Source organism: Triticum aestivum, chromosome 5A (assembly GCF_018294505.1).
Source record: "Triticum aestivum cultivar Chinese Spring chromosome 5A, IWGSC CS RefSeq v2.1, whole genome shotgun sequence".
Classification (NCBI taxonomy): domain Eukaryota; kingdom Viridiplantae; phylum Streptophyta; class Magnoliopsida; order Poales; family Poaceae; genus Triticum; species Triticum aestivum.
In genome coordinates, this window is record NC_057806.1 from 178,911,146 (window position 1) to 178,931,039 (window position 19,894).

Genomic DNA, 19,894 nt, shown 5'->3' on the forward strand with positions numbered 1-19,894 from the left:
TTCTTATACTAACAGAGCTTACAAGTTTTCTGTTTAAGTTTTGTGTTGTGAAGTTTTCAAGTTTTGGGTAAAGATTCGATGGACTATGGAATAAGGAGTGGCAAGAGCCTAAGCTTGGATATTACCAAGGCATCCCAAGGTAATATTCAAGGACAACCAAGAGCCTAAGCTTGGGGATGCCCCGGATGGCATCCCCTCTTTCGTCTTCGTTCATCGGTAACTTCACTTGGAGCTATATTTTTATTCACCACATGATATGTGTTTTGCTTGGAGCGTAATTTTATTTTCTTTTGTTTTGCTTGCTATTTGAATAATATCCCAAGATATGGAAGTCTTAAATGTTAGAGAGTCTTCACATAGTTGCATAATTATTCAACTACTCATTGATCTTCACTTATATCTTTCGGAGTAGTTTGTCATTTGCTCTAGTGCTTCGCTTATATCTTTTTAGAACACGGTGGTGGTTTTATTTTATAGAAATAGACGAACTCTCATGCTTCATTTATATTATTTTGAGAGTCTTTAGAACAACATGGTAATTTGCTTTGGTTATGAATTTAGTCCTAATATGATAGGCATCCAAGAGGGGTATAATAAAAACCTTCATATAAAGTGCATTGAATACTATGAGAAGTTTGATACTTTAAGATTGTTTTGAGATATGAAGATGGTAATATTAGAGTCGTGCTAGTTGAGTAATTGTGAATTTGAGAAATACTTGTGTTGGGGTTTGCAAGTCCCGTAGCATGCACGTATGGTAACCGTTGTGTGACAAATTTGAAGCATGAGATGTTTCTTTGATTGCCTTCCTTATGAGTGGCGGTCGGGGACGAGCGATGGTCTTTTCCTACCAATCTATCCCCCTAGGAGCATGCACGTAGTGCTTGGTTTTTGATGACTTGTAGATTTTTGCAATAAGTATGTGAGTTCTTTATGACTAATGTTGAGTCCATGGATTATACGCACTCTCACCCTTCCATCATTGCTAGCCTCTTCGATACCATGCATTGCCCTTTCTCACCTTGAGAGTTGGTGCAAACTTCGCCGGTGCATCCAAACCCCGTGATATGATACGCTCTATCACACATAAACCTCCTTATATCTTCCTCAAAATAGCCACCATACCTACCTATTATGGCATTTCCATAGCCATTCCGAGATATATTGCCATGCAACTTTCCACCGTTCTGTTTATTATGACACGCATCATCATTGTCATATTGCCTTGTGTGATCATGTAGTTGACATCGTATTTGTGGCAAAGCCACCATGCATATTATTTCATACATGTCACTCTTGATTCATTGACCATACCGGTACACTGCCGAAGGCATTCATATAGAGTCATATTTTGTTCTAGTATCATTGAGTTGTAAATAAATAGAAGTGTCATGACCATCATTAATAGAGCATTGTCCCAAATAAAAAGAGAAAGGCCAAATAAAAAAAGAAAGGCCCAAAAAAAGGGGCAATGCTACTATCCTTTTTTCCACACTTGTGCTTCAAAGTAGCACCATGATCTTTATGATAGAGAGTCTCTTGTTTTGTCACTTTCATATACTAGAGGGAATTTTTCATTATAGAACTTGGCCTGTATATTCCAACATTGGGCTTCCTCAAATTGCCCTAGGTCTTCGTGAGCAAGCAAGTTGGATGCACACCCACTTAGTTTCTTTTGTTGAGCTTTCATACATGTATAGCTCTAGTGCATCCGTTGCATGGCAATCCCTACTCCTCACATTGACATCAATTGATGGGCATCTCCATAGCCCGTTGATTAGCCGCGTCAATGTGAGACTTTCTCCCTTTTTGTCTTCTGCACACAACCCCCATAATTATATTCTATTCCACCCATAGTGTTATGTCCATGGCTCATGCTCATGTATTGCGTGAAAATTGAAAAAAGTTTGAGATTACTGAAGTATGAAACAATATCTTGGCTTGTCATCGGGGTTGTGCATGATGAGAGCATTTTTGTGTGAGGAAAATGGAGCATGACCAAACTATATGATTTTGTAGGGATAAACTTTCTTTGGCCATGTTATTTTGAGAAGACATAATTGCTTAGTTAGTATGCTTGAAGTATTATTATTTTTATGTCAATATTAAACTTTTTTACTTGAATCTTATGGATGTGAATATTCTTGCCACAATAAAGAAGATTATATTGATAAATATGTTAGGTAGCATTCCACATCAAAAAAATTGTTTTTATCATTTACCTACTCGAGGACGAGCAGGAATTAAGCTTGGGGATGCTTGATACGTCTCCAACGTATCTATAACTTTTGATTGTTCCATGCTATTATATTATCAACCTTGGATGTTTTATATGCTATTTTATATGATTTTTGGGACTAAACTATTAACCTAGAGCCCAGTGCCAGTTTCTGTTTTTCCTTTTTTTGAGTATCACAGAAAAGGAAAACCAAACGGAGTCCAATTGACCTGAAACTTCACGGAACTTATTTTTGGACCAGAAGAAGGCCATGGAGTAAAAGAGTTGGGCCAGAAGAGTCCCGGGCTGCCCACGAGGGTAGGGGCGCACCCACCCCATCCTGTGCGCGCCTCCCTACCTCGTGGACAGCCCGGAGACCCCCTGACTTGTTCTCGATGCCAAAACCTCTTATATATACTGAAACTTCCAGAACATAACCTAGATCGGGAGGTTCCGCCGCCGTAAGCCTCTATAGCCACAGAAAACCAATCTAGACTCGTTCTAACACCCTGCCGGAGGGGGGAATCCCTCTCCGGTGTCCATCTTCATCATCCCGGCGCTCTCCATGACGAGGAGGAGTCCTCGGGGCTGAGGGTATGTACCAGTAGCTATGTGTTTGATCTCTTTCTCTCTCTCTTATGTTCTTGATTTGGCATGATCTTGATGTATCGCGAGCTTTGATATTATAGTTGGATCTTATGATGTTTCTCCCCCTCTACTCTCTTGTAATGGATTGAGTTTTCCCTTTGAAGTTATCTTCTCGGATTGAGTCTTTAAGGACTTGAGAACACTTGATGTATGTCTTGCATGTGCTTATCTGTGGTGACAATGGGATATCACGTGATCCACTTGATGTATGTTTTGGTGATCAACTTGCGAGTTTCGTGACCTCGTGAACTTATGCATAGGGGTTGGCACACGTTTTCGTCTTGACTCTCCAGTAGAAACTTTGGGGCACTCTTTGAAGTTCTTTGTGTTGGTTGAATAGATGAATCTGAGATTGTGTGATGCATATCGTATAATCATACCCACGGATACTTGAGGTAACATTGGAGTATCTAGGTGACATTAGGGTTTTGGTTGATTTGTTTCTTAAGGTGTTATTCTAGTACGAACTCTATGATAGATTGAAAGGAAAGAATAGCTTCGTGTTATTTTACTATGGACTCTTGAATAGATCGATCAGAAAGGATAACTTTGAGGTGGTCTCATACCCTACAATAATCTCTTCGTTTGTTCTCCGCTATTAGTGACTTTGGAGTGACTCTTTGTTGCATGTTGATGGATAGTTATATGATCCAATTATGTCATTATTGTTGAGAGAACTTGCACTAGTGAAAGTATGAACCCTAGGCCTTGTTTCCTAGCATTGCAATACCGTTTATGCTCACTTTTACCACTTGCTACCTTGCTGTTTTTATATTTTCAGATTACAAAAACCTATATCTACCATCCATATTGCACTTGTATCACCATCTCTTCGTCAAACTAGTGCACCTATACAATTTACCATTGTATTGGGTGTGTTGGGGACACAAGAGACTCTTTGTTATTTGGTTGCAGGGTTGCTTGAGAGAGACCATCTTCATCCTACGCCTCCCACAGATTGATAAACCTTAGGTCATATACTTGAGGGAAATTTGCTACCGTCCTACAAACCTCTGCACTTGGAGACCCAACAATGTCTATAAGAAGAAGGTTGTGTAGTAGACATCAGGGGTGCGGGCCGCGCTCCTTACGGCACATGAATTACAATGCTACTGCCGTGTAGAGGGCGATCATGCCGCTTGGCTTGACCGGGTCGTCGAACTGCTCGACGTCGCTTGCGTGGGTACGGACACCCTTGGTTCCCCACTTGTGTCTCGACCCTTGCTGCAGGCCCGGGCATGCCCTTGTTGAGTCTACGCAGGGAGAGGACCCGAAGGGCGGGGCGGCGAAGAGAAGGCTAACGAGATCTCCCCCCAGGCTCAGTAGATGCCCCAGAGCTTCAGGCAAGGTAAGAAGCCCCCAGTGGGAGGCGCCACAGCGGGCTGCCTCCTAGCCATCATTGTGACGCCCCCGACTCAATCGTACACTAATCATACACGCAAACGTGTACGATCAAGATCAGGGACTCACGGGAAGATATCACAACACAACTCTACAAATAAAATAAGTCGTACAATCATCATATTACAAGCCAGGGACCTCGAGGGCTCGAATACAAGAGCTCGATCATAGAAGAGTCAGCGGAAGCAACAATATCTGAGTACAGACATAAGTTAAACAAGTTTGCCTTAAGAAGGCTAGCACAAAAGTAGCAACGATCGAAAAGGCAAGGCCTCCTGCCTGGGACCTCCTAACTACTCCCCAAAGTCGAACTCCACGTAGAATCATCCTCGGGATCCTCTGACTCCTGGACTCCATCATATGATCGCAAAAACAGGGAAAGGGGGGAAAAGAAGTAGCAAAGCAACCGTGAGTACTCATCCAAAGTACTCGCAAGCAAGGATCTACCTACATATGCATTGGTATCGATGAAATGGGTAGTATCTGTGGACTGAACTGCAAAATGCTAGAATAAGAGGGGGATAGCTAGTCCTATCGAGGACTACGCTTCTGGCAGCCTCTGTCTTGAAGCAGTAGAAGAGAGTAGATGGTAAGTTAACCAAGTATCACCGCATAGCATAATCCTACCCGGTGATCCTCCCCTCGTCGCCCTGTGAGAGAGCGATCACCGGGTTGTATCTGGCACTTGGAAGGGTGTATTTTATTAAGTGTCTGATTCTAGTTGTCATAAGGTCAAGGTACAACTCCAAGTCATCATGTTACCAAAAATCACGGTTATTCGAATAGATAAACTTCCCTGCAGGGGTGCACCACATTTCCCAACACGCTCGATCCCCTTTGTCCGGACACACTTTTCTGGGTCATGCCCGGCCTCGGAAGATCAACACGTCGCAGCCCTATCTAGGCACAACAGAGAGGTCAGCACGCCGGTCTAAATCCTATGGCGGAGGGGTCTGGGCCCATCGCCCATTGCACACCTGCACGTTGCGAGGGCGGCCAGAGAACAGACCTAGCAACCTCCACTACCAAGGAAGTTACGTTACGCGGTCCAACCCGACGCGCACCGCTCAGTCGCTGACGTCACGAATGCTTCGGCTGATACCATGACGTCGAGTGCCCATAACTGTTCCCGCGTAGTTGGTTAGTGCGTATAGGCCAATGGCCAGACTCAGATCAAATACCAAGATCTCGTTAAGCGTGTTATTTTGACATAACCACAGACGCCGACCAGGGCTAGGCCCACCTCTCCCCTAGGTGGTCTCAACCTTCCCTATCGCTGCGCCTCAAAGTAACAGTTGGGGGCCATCGGGAACCCAGGCCCACCACTACCTGGGTGGAACCACCTGCCCCTTCAACCCCCAACATCAGAATCACTTGCGGGTACTCAACGAGCTGACCCGACTTTAGTCACCACAAGTATCATATACCATGTATATAAGTATATATCTGTGATCACCTCCCGAGTGATCATGGCCCGATAGTATAGCATGGCAGACAGATAAGAATGTAGGGCCACTGATGATAAACTAGCATCCTATACTAAGCATTTAGGATTGCAGGTAAGGTATCAATAACTGTAGCAACAATGACAGGCTATGCATCAGGATAGGATTACCGAAAAGCAGTAACATGCTACGCTACTCTAATGCAAGCAGTAGAGAGAAGAGTAGGCGATATCTGTTGATAAGGGGGGGCTTGCCTGGAAGCTCTGTTGCACAAGAAGAAGGGACGTCGATGACGTAGTCGTACTCAGTCACACCAACGTCGGTCTCGGGGTCTACCGGAGAAGAAGAGGGGGAAGAAACAATAAATACAGAGCAAACAAATGCATCACAAAGCATAACTATGGCAATACGCTACACGTTACAGACAGAGCAGGAAAATATCTGTGGATATCTCCCGGGCTTTGGGCATTTACCGAACGAACGATCCGAAGGGGGAGGTTCCATGTTTGTTGTGTTGGAGGCATGTGACGGATGAACGTAAAGCGTATTCGGACTCGTCTTATTTTTCTGATCATTTTTCATATATAAATCTTTTTCATCTGAGCTACGGTTATTTTTGTATGAATTTCCAAAGTTTTAACAATATTCTAGAATTTTGTGTTTAATTTAAATCCGAATTGACCAAGTCAATGTGACTAGTCAAAAGGAGAGGTGATGGCCCATATGACACGACTTAATAATTTCCAAAATATTTATCTAATCTATTTAGATGGGACCCACTTGTCATTTGCTAAAAGGGTTAATTAGCACTAAACTAATCCTAAGCTAAACATAGCCTAATTAACAAGGGCCGACCATTAGTGGGCAGAGTCCAGCCGGCCACACACACTACACACACGCGCGTTGTACACACAACACACATCCATACACAACACACACATACACAGTGCTAGGGGTTAATTCTGTTCTCTGTTTAGAAAAGATAGCATTTTGTGATTTTCATAGGAATTAATCCATGCATCAAATTGATTTGGTCCAATGGTAACATTTGAGCTTTGATAAGTGTACTACCTACAAATATTATTCTTACTCATGTTAGCACTTGATTAGCTGTTTTTAGGGGCTGTCCAGAGAGCTAAACGGCATAGCAGCGCAAAAGCTAGCTACTGCTACAGTAACTGAATGTTACTGTAGCAGAGTAGCAGCCAACGGCGGCAGTAGTAGTAAGCAGCAGAGTACGCAGTAGAAGAGCGGCGACATGGAGCAGCAGTAGCAACAGCAGAGCAGCGGGGGCATCTCCATGCGCGGGCGCACGCGGACTGGCGCGGGGACGCGGCAGTGCGCGGCCAGAGAGCAAGGCACGGCGCGCGGGAGCAGAGCTTTGGACGCGGCGACGGCGAGCATGGGTCGCAAGTGGCGACCACGGGAAAGCATCTACGGCGACCAAACCGTGCAATAGTTTGAGTCATCCTAACGAGGGCACCACGCCGCATCTGTAGGTGGTACGGGAGCGAGCAAGGACGGCCAATAAAAAGTGTGACTACGGCGGCGACTAGCGGCGACCGATGTGGTGCTCGAAGAAAGCTTCGTTCAGAGCACAAGCGAGCAAGCCGCATGGTGCAATTGATTCGTAGGAGTGCCTGGAGCACGCACGCATCACGGGCAGGTCCAGAGAAGCGCGGCCTACTCGACCTCATCGGCCATGGTGGACGGTGGTGCGACAACTAATGGGGACAGCGCTACAGAAGGAAATCAAGCATGGGTTGAGAGGGAAAACGATGATGAGCTCACAGCGGAGCTTGCAGAAGGCTCGATGATGCCGGAGCTCGTTGGAGAGACGTGGATCGAGCGACGGTGACCGGCGGATGTAGTCGGGGAAGGAGGCCGATGGAGACGGCTCGAACGCGCTCCGACTCGACCTGGCGCTTGCAGTCGGTGCAGAATAGGACGATGGTGCTCCTGGGCTGTTGGAACAGCGAGGGGGAGCTAGTGGCCGCGACGACGGCGATGTGGCAGCGACGAGCCCACCCGGGCAAACAAGACAGAGAGGGAGGCGACGCGAGAGGGAGAAGGTGGGGCTAGGGTTCGCCTGGGGGTCGCGGGGTCGGCCTTTATGCTCTAGGGGAGCCAGGGGATGGCCAGCACGCGGCATGGCGCAGCCATGGCCGGTGGATCCCTGCCACGATCCCCATGAACAGAACGTAGGGGATGACCGTGGGGTGGCTGGGCCTGCACTGTGGCCATTAGGGCCCAGTGCAGCAGTAGCAGTTTCTCTTCTTCCCTTCTTTACTTTTACTTTTCTGTTTTCCTTTTATTTAAACTGTTTCCTATTTTCTTTTGAAGTAAAATAGTTTTATAAAAGAAAGAAACTTGCACTTAATTAGTATTGTAATTTAGGCCATTGCCACAATTAGTTTTAGCATTAAAAAAATACTTTGCAACATTTAAATAATTGTTGTATCCACTGTTTTAATTAGTTTAGACATTTAAATACTTTATAAAAATGTTGTTTTACCACCATAATTAGTTATGGATTATTTTTCACCTGATGAACATTTTAGTTTTCATGTTTTACAATTTATTCATTTCACTTATGATTTGAATTTGAATTCGAGGTTGAAATATTTCTTAATTGCTTTTCTTAGGGCATAATGATGATGACTTGGTGTCGTTAGCGTGAAGTTACTGTAACTTAACTACCGGGGTGTTACAATCATGACACGACGGGGGGTAGTGATGACCCACAAGTATAGGGGATCTATCGTAGTCCTTTCAATAAGTAAGAGTGTCGAGCCCAACAAGGAGCAGAAGGAAATGATAAGCGGTTTCCAGCAAGGTATTCTCTGCAAGTACTGAAATAAGTGGTAATAGATAGTTTTGTGATAGGATAATTTGAAACGAGCAACAAGTAACAAAGATAAATAAAGTGCAGCAAGGTGGCCCAATCCTTTTTGTAGCAAAGGACAAGCCTGGACAAACTCTTATATAGAGAAAAGCGCTCCCGAGGACACATGGGAATATTGTCAAGCTAGTTTTCATCATGCTCATATGATTCGCGTTCGGTACTTTGATAATTTGGTATGTGGGTGGACCGGTGCTTAGGTGCTGCCCTTACTTGGACAAGCATCCCACTTATGATTAACCTCTATTGCAAGCATCCGCAACTACAACAAAAGTATTAAGGTAAACCTAACCATAGCATGAAACATATGGATCCAAATCAGCCCCTTACAAAGCAACGCATAAACTAGGGTTTAAGCTTCTGTCACTCTAGCAACCCATCATCTACTTATTACTTCCCAATGCCTTCCTCTAGGCCCAAACAATGGTGAAGTGTCATGTAGTCGACATTCACATAACACCACTAGAGGAGAGACAACATACATCTCATCAAAATATCGAACGAATACCAAATTCACATGACTACTAATAGCAAGACTTCTCCCATGTCCTCGAGAACAAAATTAACTACTCACAAAGCATAAACATGTCCATAATCAGAGGGGTATTAATATGCATATAGGATCTGAACATATGATCTTCCACCAATTAAACCAATTAGCTTCAACTACAAGGAGTAATTAACACTACTAGCAACCTACTAGCACCAATCCCGGACTTGGAGACAAGAATTGGATACAAGAGATGAACTAGAGTTTTGAGAGGAGATGGTGCTGATGAACATGTTGATGGAGATTGCCCTCTCCCGATGACAGGAGCGTTGGTGATGACGATGGCGATGATTTCCCCCTCCGGGAGGGAAGTTTCCCTGGCAAAACAGCCCCGCCAGAGCCCTAGATTGGTTCCGCCAAGGTTCCGCCTCGTGGCGGCGGAGTTTCGTCCGAGAAGAAGGCTTATGATTTTTTCCCATCGAAAGACTTCATATAGCAGAAGATGGCCACCGGAGGGCCACCAGGGGGCCCACGAGGTAGGGGGCGCGCCCAGGGGGTAGGGCGCGCCCCCCACCCTCGTGGGCAGGGTGTGGCCCCCTGGTGAAGTTCTTGCTCTCAGTATTTTTTATATATTTGGAAAACGTCTTCCGTGAAGTTTCAGGACTTTTGGAGCTGTGCAGAATAGGTCTCTAATATTTGCTTCTTTTCCAGCCCATAATCCCAGTTGCCGGCATTCTCCCTCTTTATGTAAACCTTGTAAAATAAGAGAGAATAGGCATAAGTATTGTGACATAATGTGTAATAACAGCCCATAATGCAATAAATATCGATATAAAAGCATGATGCAAAATGGACGTATCAACTCCCCCATGCTTAGACCTCGCTTGTCCTCAAGCGAAAAGCCAAAATCGAAAAATATGTCCACATGTTTAGGGATAGAGGTGTCAATAAAAATAAAACACGGACATGAGGAATCATGATCATTCTTAGAACAGCAACTTATATAATTCTTGCCATATGATTTCTTATGCTAGAATAATAATCCAATCACAATCTTAAGTATGAATAGTAAACTTCATTGAAAACTAACAAACTATAATCTCATTCATTGGAGCAATTGCAATTTATCATAACATAGGAAGGAGTCAATGTATAAGAGCTTTTCAGCAATTCCACATACTCAACTATCATATAATCTTTCACAATTGTTGACACTCATGCAATACTTATGGGTATGGAGTTTTAATCGGACACAGAGAAAGATAGGGGCTTATAGTTTTGCCTCCCAACATTTTACCTCAAGGGTAATGTCAACAATAATAGTTCATGAAAACTCACATCCAATTAGCCATATATACCAGGATCTTTCCAACATACTGTGCTTGCCAAAGGATAAAATGTAAAAAAGAAAGGTGAAGATCACCATGACTCTTATGCAGGGTAGGAGATAAAAGTAAAAGATAGGCCCTTCGCAGAGGGAAGCAGAGGTTGTCATGCGCTTTTATAGTTGGATGCACAAAATCTTAATGCGAAAGAACATCACTTTATATTGCCACTTGTAATATGGACCTTTATTATGCAGTTTGTCGCTTTTATTTCTTCCATATCACATGATCGTATAAAGCTCTTATTTCTCCCACACTAATAAGTCATACATATTTAGAGAACATTTTTTATTGCTTGCACCAATGACAACTTACTTGGAGGATATTACTCAATACATAGGTAGGTATGGTGGACTCTCATGGCAAAACTGGTTTAAGGGTATTTAGAAGCACAAGTAGTATCTCTACTTATTGCGATGAATTTGGCTAGCATGAGAGGGAAAGGAAAGCTCAACCATGTTGGATGATCCATGACAATATAATTTATCTCAGATGTAAGAAAACATAACCCATTACGTTGTCTTCCTTGTCCACCGTCAACTCTTTAGCATGTCATATTTTAATGAGTGCTCACAATCATAAAAGATGTCCACAATAGTATATCTATATGTGAAGACCTCTCTTTCTTCATTACTTCCTATTAATTGCAACGATGACCAAAACTATGTTTGTCAACCCTCAACAACTTTTATGCATCATACTTTTTCTATGTGAGCTCATTACTCTCCATGAGATCCATATGATCTCTTTGTTTCTTTTTATTTCTTTCTCTTTTTCTTTTATTCACTTAAGATCATGGCAAAAGAATCAAGCCCTTGACTCGACACTAATCTTTATTATATAGCTCACGGACTCGATTACATAGAGGAATTATAAAACAAAACTCACGACTAGATCATACTAAGAACTTTTATTCTACTAGATCAAGATATTATCAAAAGGATTGAACCAAGGAAAACGGTAAAGATAAAAGTGATGGTGATACGATACCGGGGCACTCCCCCAAGCTTGGCAGTTGCCAAGGGGAGTGCCCATACCAGATACTCAATTCTTCTTTGTTGGTGGAGACGGTGGTGATTTTGTTGATGGCGTAGGCTTGTCGTCCTTCTCCCAAGGCATAGGCTCACCATCATAGAAGGATGACCGAGTCTCCTGGAACCTCAAATCTGCAGCCAAACTCATCCTCTTGAATCTATATTCATACTCATAGTTTTGATTTTGTAGGTCATAGATCTGGGCTTGGAGGTGCTCGTTTTTCTCATGAAGCTTAAAGATCGCCTCCCCAATGTCCTTGACGTCCAGCTTGTGGTTGTTGGTGAACTCCGTGATCATGATGTGATTGGAATCGAGTCCACGCTCCACCATCTCCCGACACTTGCAAACTTCTTGCTCCAATGCCTCGAGCCTTGCCTCCATGCTTCCGGTCTTCCTTGGTCCCTCAGCATCGCGAATGTGCAACAACCCCTCACGCATCTCAATGGTTTGAGGGTGTTGCAGCACTTCTGCGAGGTAGGGGTTGATGGCCTTCTCGAAGAACTGGTCCTTGGGGGCGCTTGAAGACGACATGACGACCTGGATCTGTCAGAAAAACAGCTCGAAACAAAAACAGGATATTTTTGCGTGATACGGGAGTCAAAACCTCCGGGAGATTATATAATGAATTTTTACCGACCAAAATACGTGTCATGTACGAAAACGGAGTTCGGAGAGCACATGAGGTGCCCACGAGGTAGGGGGCACGCCCTCCACCCTCGTGGAGCCCTCGTGTCCTTCCCGGACTGCTACTTATTTTTCTATTTTTCTAAATATTCCAAAACGGGGAAATATTGCCTTAAAAACTGTTTTGGAGTCGGTTTACTTACCGTACCACCCACCTATTCCTTTTTGGAGTCTGAAATGCTCCGGAAAGTGTCCCTTATGTATTCCTCTGGGATTACGGTTTCAATAACATTGGTTTCAACATTTCTGGGATTACCTGAGATATAATGTTTGATTCTTTGACCGTTCACCACCTTCAGATTTGTGCCTTCAAAGTTGTTGATTTTTATAGCACCGGAACGATAGACCTCCTCAATAACGTAAGGGCCTTCCCATTTAGAGAGAAGTTTTCCTACAAAAAATCTTAAACGCGAGTTGTATAGCAATACATAATCACCTACATTAAACTCATGCTTTTGTATTCTTTTTCATGCCATCTTTTAACTTTTTCTTTAAACAACTTGGTATTTTCATAGGCTTGGGTTCTCCATTCATCGAGTGAGCTAATATCAAATAACCTCTTCTCATCGGCAAGTTTAAGATCATTATTGAGCTCTTTAATAGCCCAATATGCCTTGTGTTCTAGTTCAAGAGGTAAGTGACATGCTTTTCCATAAACCATTTTATACGGAGACATACCCATAGGATTTTTATATGCAGTTCTATAGGCCCATAATGCATCATCAAGTTTCTTGGATCAATTTTTTCTAGATCTATTCACAATCTTTTGCAAAATTAATTTGAGCTCTATATTACTCAATTCTACTTGACCACTAGACTGAGGATGATAAGGAGATGCAATTCTATGATTAACATCATATTTAGCAAGCATTTTACGGAAAGCGCCATGAATAAAATTTGAACCACCATCAGTCATTAAATATCTAGGGACTCCAAATCTTGGAAAAATAACTTCTTTAAGCATCTTAATAGAAGTGTTATGATCAGCACTACTAGTTGGAATAGCTTCTACCCACTTAGTAACGTAATCAACAGCAACTAAAATATGTGTATATCCATTAGAGGAAGGAAAGGGTCCCATATAGTCAAAGCCCCAAACATCAAATGGTTCAATAACGAGTGAATAGTTCATAGGCATTTCCTGACGTCTACTAATATTACAAATTCTTTGACATTCATCACAAGATAAGACAAACTTACGGGCATCCTTGAAGAGAGTAGGCCAATAAAAACCAGATTGCAATACTGTATGGGCAGTTCTATCTCCAGCATGGTGTCCTCCATAAGCTTCGGAGTGACACTTGCTTAGGATCTGTTCCTGTTCATGCTCAGGTACACAACGTCTAATAACACCATCTGCTCCTTCTTTATAAAGATGTGGGTCATCCAAAAATTAATGCCTCAAATCATAGAAGAACTTTTTCTTTTGCTGGTATGTGAAACTAGGTGGTATAAACTTAGAAACAATGTAATTAGCATAATCAGCATACCAAGGAGCAGTATGAGAAGCATTTATGACATTTAATTGCTCATTAGGAAAGGTATAATCAATAGGAAGTGGGTCATCAAGCACATTTTCTAACCTAGACAAGTTGTCTGCAACGGGGGTCTCAGCTCCCTTTCTATCAACAATATGCAAATCAAATTCTTGTAGCAAGAGAACCCATCTAATAAGTCTAGGTTTAGCATCTTTCTTTTCCATAAGATATTTAATAGCAGCATGATCAGTGTGAATAGTTACTTTAGAATCAACAATATAAGGTCTGAACTTATCACAAGCAAATACAACTGCTAAGAATTCTTTTTCAGTAGTAGCATAATATCTTTGAGCATTGTCTAGGGTTTTACTGGCATATTGAATAACATTTAGTTTTTTATCAACTCTTTGTCCTAGAACAGCACCTACAGCATAATCACTAGCATCACACATAATTTCAGAGGGTAAATTCCAATCAGGTGGCTGAACAATAGGTGCAGAGATCAATGCTTTCTTAAGTATTTCAAATGCTTATACATAATCATCATCAAAAACAAATGGTATATATTTTTGTAATAAATTAGTCAGAGGCCGAGAAATTTTTTGAGACGTCCTTAGTGAACCTCCTATAAAAACCAGCATGACCCAGGAAACTTCTTATACCTTTGATGTCCTTGGGACATGGCATCTTTTCAATAGCATCAACCTTGGCTTTATCAACTTCAATACCTCTTTCAGAAACTTTAAGCCCCAAGACAATACCTTCATTAACCATAAAGTGGCACTTTTCCCAATTCAAGACAAGATTAGTTTCTTCACATCTCTGCAAAACTCGATCAAGGTTGCTCAAGAAATCATCAAAAGAAGATCCATAGACGGAAAAGTCGTCCATGAAAACCGCACAAATCTTTTCACGAAAGTCAGAGAATATAGCCATCATGCATCTTTGAAAGGTAGAAGGTGCATTACATAAACTAAAAGGCATACGTCTATAAGCAAAAGTACCAAAAGGGCATGTAAAGTAGTCTTTGATTGATCTTTGGCTGACACAGGTATTTGAGAGAAACCAGAATAACCATCTGGAAAGCAAAAATGTGTATGTTTGGATAATCTTTCTAGCATTTGATCGACAAAAGGTAAGGGATAATGATCCTTTTTAGTAGCCTTATTTAATTTGTGGAAATCAATTACCATCCTATAACCTATAATAATTCTTTGAGGAATCAATTCATCCTTATCATTAGGAACGACAGTAATACCTCCCTTCTTACGGACACAATGGACAGGGCTTACCCACTGACTATCAGCAATGGGATAAATTATACCTGCCTCGAGGAGCTTTAGTATTTCCTTTCTTACCACTTCTTTCATTTTAGGATTCAGCCGACGTTGATGATCACGAACTGGTTTAGCATCTTCTTCCAAATTAATTTTATGTTGACCTAGAGTGGGACTAATGACCTTAAGATCATCAAGAGTATACCCAATAGCAGCACAGTGCTTCTTCAGAGTTTTCAATAATCTCTCTTCCTCATGCTCTGAAAGGTTAGCATTAATAATAACAGGATATATCTTTTTCTCATCAAGATAAGCATATTTAAGAGTATTAGGTAACGATTTAAGCTCAAACACGGGATCACCCTTGGGTGGAGGAGGATCCCCTAAGATTTCAACAGGTAAATTGTTTTTCAGAATAGGTTCCTGTTTAAAGAATACTTCATCTAATTCCCTTCTTTCATTCATAAACATATCATTTTCATGGTCTAGCAACTATTGTTCTAAAGGATCACTAGGAGATACAGCAATAGAAGCAAGACCAATAATTTCATCCTTACTAGGTAATTCTTCTTCACGGTGTTGTCTACTAAATTTAGAAAAATTAAATTCATGAGTCATATCATCTAAACCAATAGTAACAACATCCCTTTTGCAATCTATGGTAGCATTAACAGTGTTTAGGATGGGTCTACCAAATATAATGGGACAAAAGCTATCTTGTGGGGAACCAAGAACAAGAAATTCAGTAGGATATTTAGTTTTCCCACACAAGACTTCAACATCTCTAACAATTCCCATTGGTGAAATAGTATCTCTATTGACAAGTCTAATTGTGACATCAATACCCTCTAACTCAACAGGTGCAATATCATGCATGATTTCTCTATATAGAGTAATAGGTATTGCACTAGCACTGGCACCCATATCACATAAGCCATGATAACAATGATCTCCTATTTTAACAGAAATAACAGGCATGCCTACCACAGGTCTAGGTTTATCTTTAGCACAGGGTTTAGCAATTCTAGCAGTTTCATCACAGAAATAAATAACATGCCCATCAATATTATCAGACAAGAGCTCTTTAACAATAGCAATATTAGGTTCAACTTTAACTTGCTCAGGAGGTGTATATGTTTTAATATTGCTTTTACGAACCACAGTTGAAGCTTTAGCATGATCATTTATCCTAACAGGGAAAGGTGGTTTCTCAACATAAGCAGTAGGACAATAGGATCATTATAAGTGACAATCTTTTCTTCAACTTTAATAGGTGTAGCTACTTTTACTTCTATGGGAGGATGATATTTAAACCACTTCTCCTTGGGGAGATCAACATAAGTAGCAAAAGATTCACAGAAAGAAGCTACTATCTCAGAGTCAAGTCCATATTTAGTGCTAAATTTACGGAAAATATCGGTATCCATAAAAGATTTAACACAATCAAAACTAGGTGTCATACCTGACTCCTTACCTTTGTCAAGGTCCCAATCTTCAGAGTTGCGTTTAATTCTTTCCAATAAATCCCATTTGAATTCAATAGTCTTCATCATAAAAGAGCCAACACAAGAAGTATCAAGCATGGTGCGATTATTATCAGAAAGCCGAGCATAAAAATTTTGAATAATCATTTCTCTTGAGAGCTCATGATTGGGGAATGAATATAACATTGATTTAAGCCTCCCCAAAGCTTGAGCGATGCTTTCTCCTTCGCGAGGCCAAAAATTATATATGTAATTGCGACCATGATGAAAAAGATGCATAGGATAAAACTTCTGATGAAATTCCAATTTCAATCGTTTGTAATTCCAAGACCCCATATCATCACATAGCCTATACCATGTCGATGCGTCTCCCTTCAAAGATAAAGGGAAGGCCTTCTTCTTAACAACATCTTCGGGTACACCTGCAAGCTTAAATAATCCACAAACTTCATCCACATATATTAGATGCTCATCATGATGTTTTGTTCCATCTCCTAAAAAGGATTAGCTAGCAGTTTTTCTATCATACCCGAAGGAATTTCAAAGCAGACATTTTCATTTTCATTTTCAGCAGGTTGAGGAGCAACTCTTTGCTCTACTAGTCGGGGTGAAGATACCCCGAACAAGCCCCTCAGAGGATTACTTTCCATAGTAACAAGTGACAATAAATTTCAGCACACTATATAAATTTTTCCTTACCAAATTCCACCTACCAAAGGCGCTTCACTCCCCGGCAACGGCACCAGAAAAGAGTCTTGATGACCTACAAGTATAGGGGATCTATCGTAGTCCTTTTGATAAGTAAGAGTGTCGAACCCAACGAGGATCAGAAGGAAATGATAAGCGGTTTCCAGCAAGGTATTCTCTGCATGTACTGAAATAAGTGGTAACAGATAGTTTTGTGATAGGATAATTTGTAACGAGCAACAAGTAACAAAGGTAAATAAAGTGCAGCAAGGTGGCCCAATCCTTTTTGTAGCAAAGGACAAGCCTGGACAAACTCTTATATAGAGAAAAGCGCTCCCGAGGACACATGGGAATATTGTCAAGCTAGTTTTCATCACGCTCATATGATTCGCGTTCGGTACTTTGATAATTTGGTATGTGGGTGGACTGGTGCTTGGGTGCTGCCCTTACTTGGACAAGCATCCCACTTATGATTAACCTCTATTGCAAGCATCCGCAACTACAACAAAAGTATTAAGGTAAACCTAACCATAGCTTGAAACATATGGATCCAAATTAGCCCCTTTCGAAGAAACGCATAAACTAGGGTTTAAGCTTCTGTCACTCTAGCAACCCATCATCTACTTATTACTTCCCAATGCCTTCCTCTAGGCCCAAACAATGGTGAAGTGTCATGTAGTCGACGTTCATATAACACCACTAGAGGAGAGACAACATACATCTCATCAAAATATCGAACGAATACCAAATTCACATGACTACTAATAGCAAGACTTCTCCCATGTCCTCAGGAACAAAAGTAACTACTCACAAAGCATAAACATGTTCATAATCAGAGGGGTATTAATATTCATATAGGATCTGAACATATGGTCTTCCACCAATTAAACCAACTAGCATCAACTACAAGGAGTAATTAACACTACTAGCAACCTACTAGCACCAATCCCGGACTTGGAGACAAGAATTGGATACAAGAGATGAACTAGGGTTTTGAGAGGAGATGGTGCTGATGAACATGTTGATGGAGATTGCCCTCTCCCTATGAGAGTAGCGTTGGTGATGACGATGGTGATGATTTCCCCCTCCGGGAGGGAAGTTTCCCCGGCAGAACAGCTTCGCCAGAACCCTAGATTGGTTCCGCCAAGGTTCCGCCTCGTGGCGGCGGAGTTTCGTCCGAGAAGAAGGCTTATGATTTTTTCCCATCGAAAGACTTCATATAGCAGAAAATGGCCACCGGAGGGCCACAAGGGGGCCCACGAGCTAGTGGGGCGCGCCCAGGGGGGTAGGGCGCGCCCCCCACCCTCGTGGGTTGGGTGTGGCCCCCCTGGTGAAGTTCTTGCTCTCAGTATTTTTTATATATTTGGAAAACATCTTCCGTGAAGTTTCAGGACTTTTGGAGCTGTGCAGAATAGGTCTCTAATATTTGCTCCTTTTGCAGCCCAGAATCCCAGCTATCGGCATTCTCCCTCTTTATGTAAACCTTGTAAAATAAGAGAGAATATGCATAAGTATTGTGACATAATTTGTAATAACAGCCCATAATGCAATAAATATCGATATAAAAGCATGATGCAAAATGGACGTATCAGGTAGTAATCGACAAGTCTGAAGAACCCGCTGGTTGGTGGAAGGCGGGCCTTCGCTAGTATGGCCCTCGATATCGTCATGGCCTCTCAAAGCCCTGGGGCTGCAAGCAGGGCCTTGACTGCTAAGACAAGTACTTTCAAAACATATACTTTGCTAACTTTGGAGCGCAGGATACCTACGTCCAGTGGCGTGCCCGCGAGACGGCAGCCAGACTGTGCGCGTCGGGGCGCACCCGGTGAGGTAGCACCCCGGACCAGGATAGGGCCCTGGGGGCTTGAAGGGTTCATGAGTCCAGGGAGCCTCACGAGGGCTCGCAACCCCCTAAGCTGCGACCGCTCCGGGCACCGGAGCAAAAAGGGCTCAGGAGGAGCCTGGAGGCGGGCATCGCGAGCTGGTCGAGCGACCCGCGGCCAATACGGTGGCACGTCGCACTACTCGCCGGCGGTCGCCAGTCCGGGGCCCACCCAAGGCTGCCAGTGCTCGGGCTCGCCAGTGCGTGGCCCAGGGCAGGGGGTGGGGCCCCTGGCCAGGAAGCAGGCAACCGCCTTACGCCTCCCCAAGTCTCCGCCCGTGACACTCTCACGTAATAATGAGTGGGGATGTACACGCCCCGGAGTCTCCTGAGTGCTGCCCCTGAGCCTCACGGGGGCTCCTACCCATGTCTTAGTGAAAGCCCCATGCTCAGCGCTGGCGGACGACATGGTCTTAGAACGAATACGCCCACACCCAGTGGAAGCCCCATGCTCCACACTGGTGGGAAGACTAGAAGACTAGCTTAGGTGATGGGCGCGACTGTTCTTAGCCTTCTCTTGTAACCGAGCTTGCTACTTCTTGGAATGGACTTGCAGTTCTTGTGCTTTCGTTTGAAAAGGGGGGTTTATTGTCTTTTCTCCTTCTAGCAGTTTTTCCTTCACTTGGTTCCCACCTTTATGAAAGATGGCGGGCCCCTGTGGCTCCTTCCATTGCACCCCACAAGCGGGGGCTGGGCATGGTGTGCATGCTTGGGTTAGCCCAACAGCGCTGACGATGCCCTAAGGGCCTAGGCCAAAGTAGTCGCGGCCTTCCCCGCTCGCACACCTCTTTGGGACCTCGGCGTCCGAATCCTTGTGCGGCGCTCTCAGAATGAGCTGATGGGTACGTGTGGCCCAGGGCCTCCGGCAGGCGCCTGCC

At 43.0% G+C, this 19,894-nt stretch overlaps 1 protein-coding gene across 1 annotated transcript; it reads right to left on the reverse strand.

Annotated features, from left to right (window-relative positions):
* Positions 1–5,867: 5,867 nt before the first annotated feature.
* Positions 5,868–7,883, reverse strand: LOC123106753 (uncharacterized). Its single transcript, XM_044528824.1, has 2 exons — positions 7,504–7,883; positions 5,868–6,044 (listed from the first exon to the last, which is right to left on the reverse strand). Exons 1-2 carry the CDS (start codon positions 7,862–7,864, stop codon positions 5,905–5,907), a joined length of 501 nt encoding a protein of 166 aa, XP_044384759.1. The 5' UTR covers positions 7,865–7,883; the 3' UTR covers positions 5,868–5,904.
* Between the last annotated feature and the right edge of the window lie 12,011 nt (positions 7,884–19,894).

Coding starts and splice junctions, on each gene's coding strand:
- LOC123106753 (XM_044528824.1), bottom strand. CDS start 7,864: ATGCCGCGTGCTGGCCATCCCCTGGCTCCCCTAGAGCATAAAGGCCGA. Junction 6,045..7,503: donor AGCCTTCTGCAAGCTCCGCT/GTGAGCTCATCA, acceptor CTTCTCCGGTAG/ACCCCGAGACCGACGTTGGT.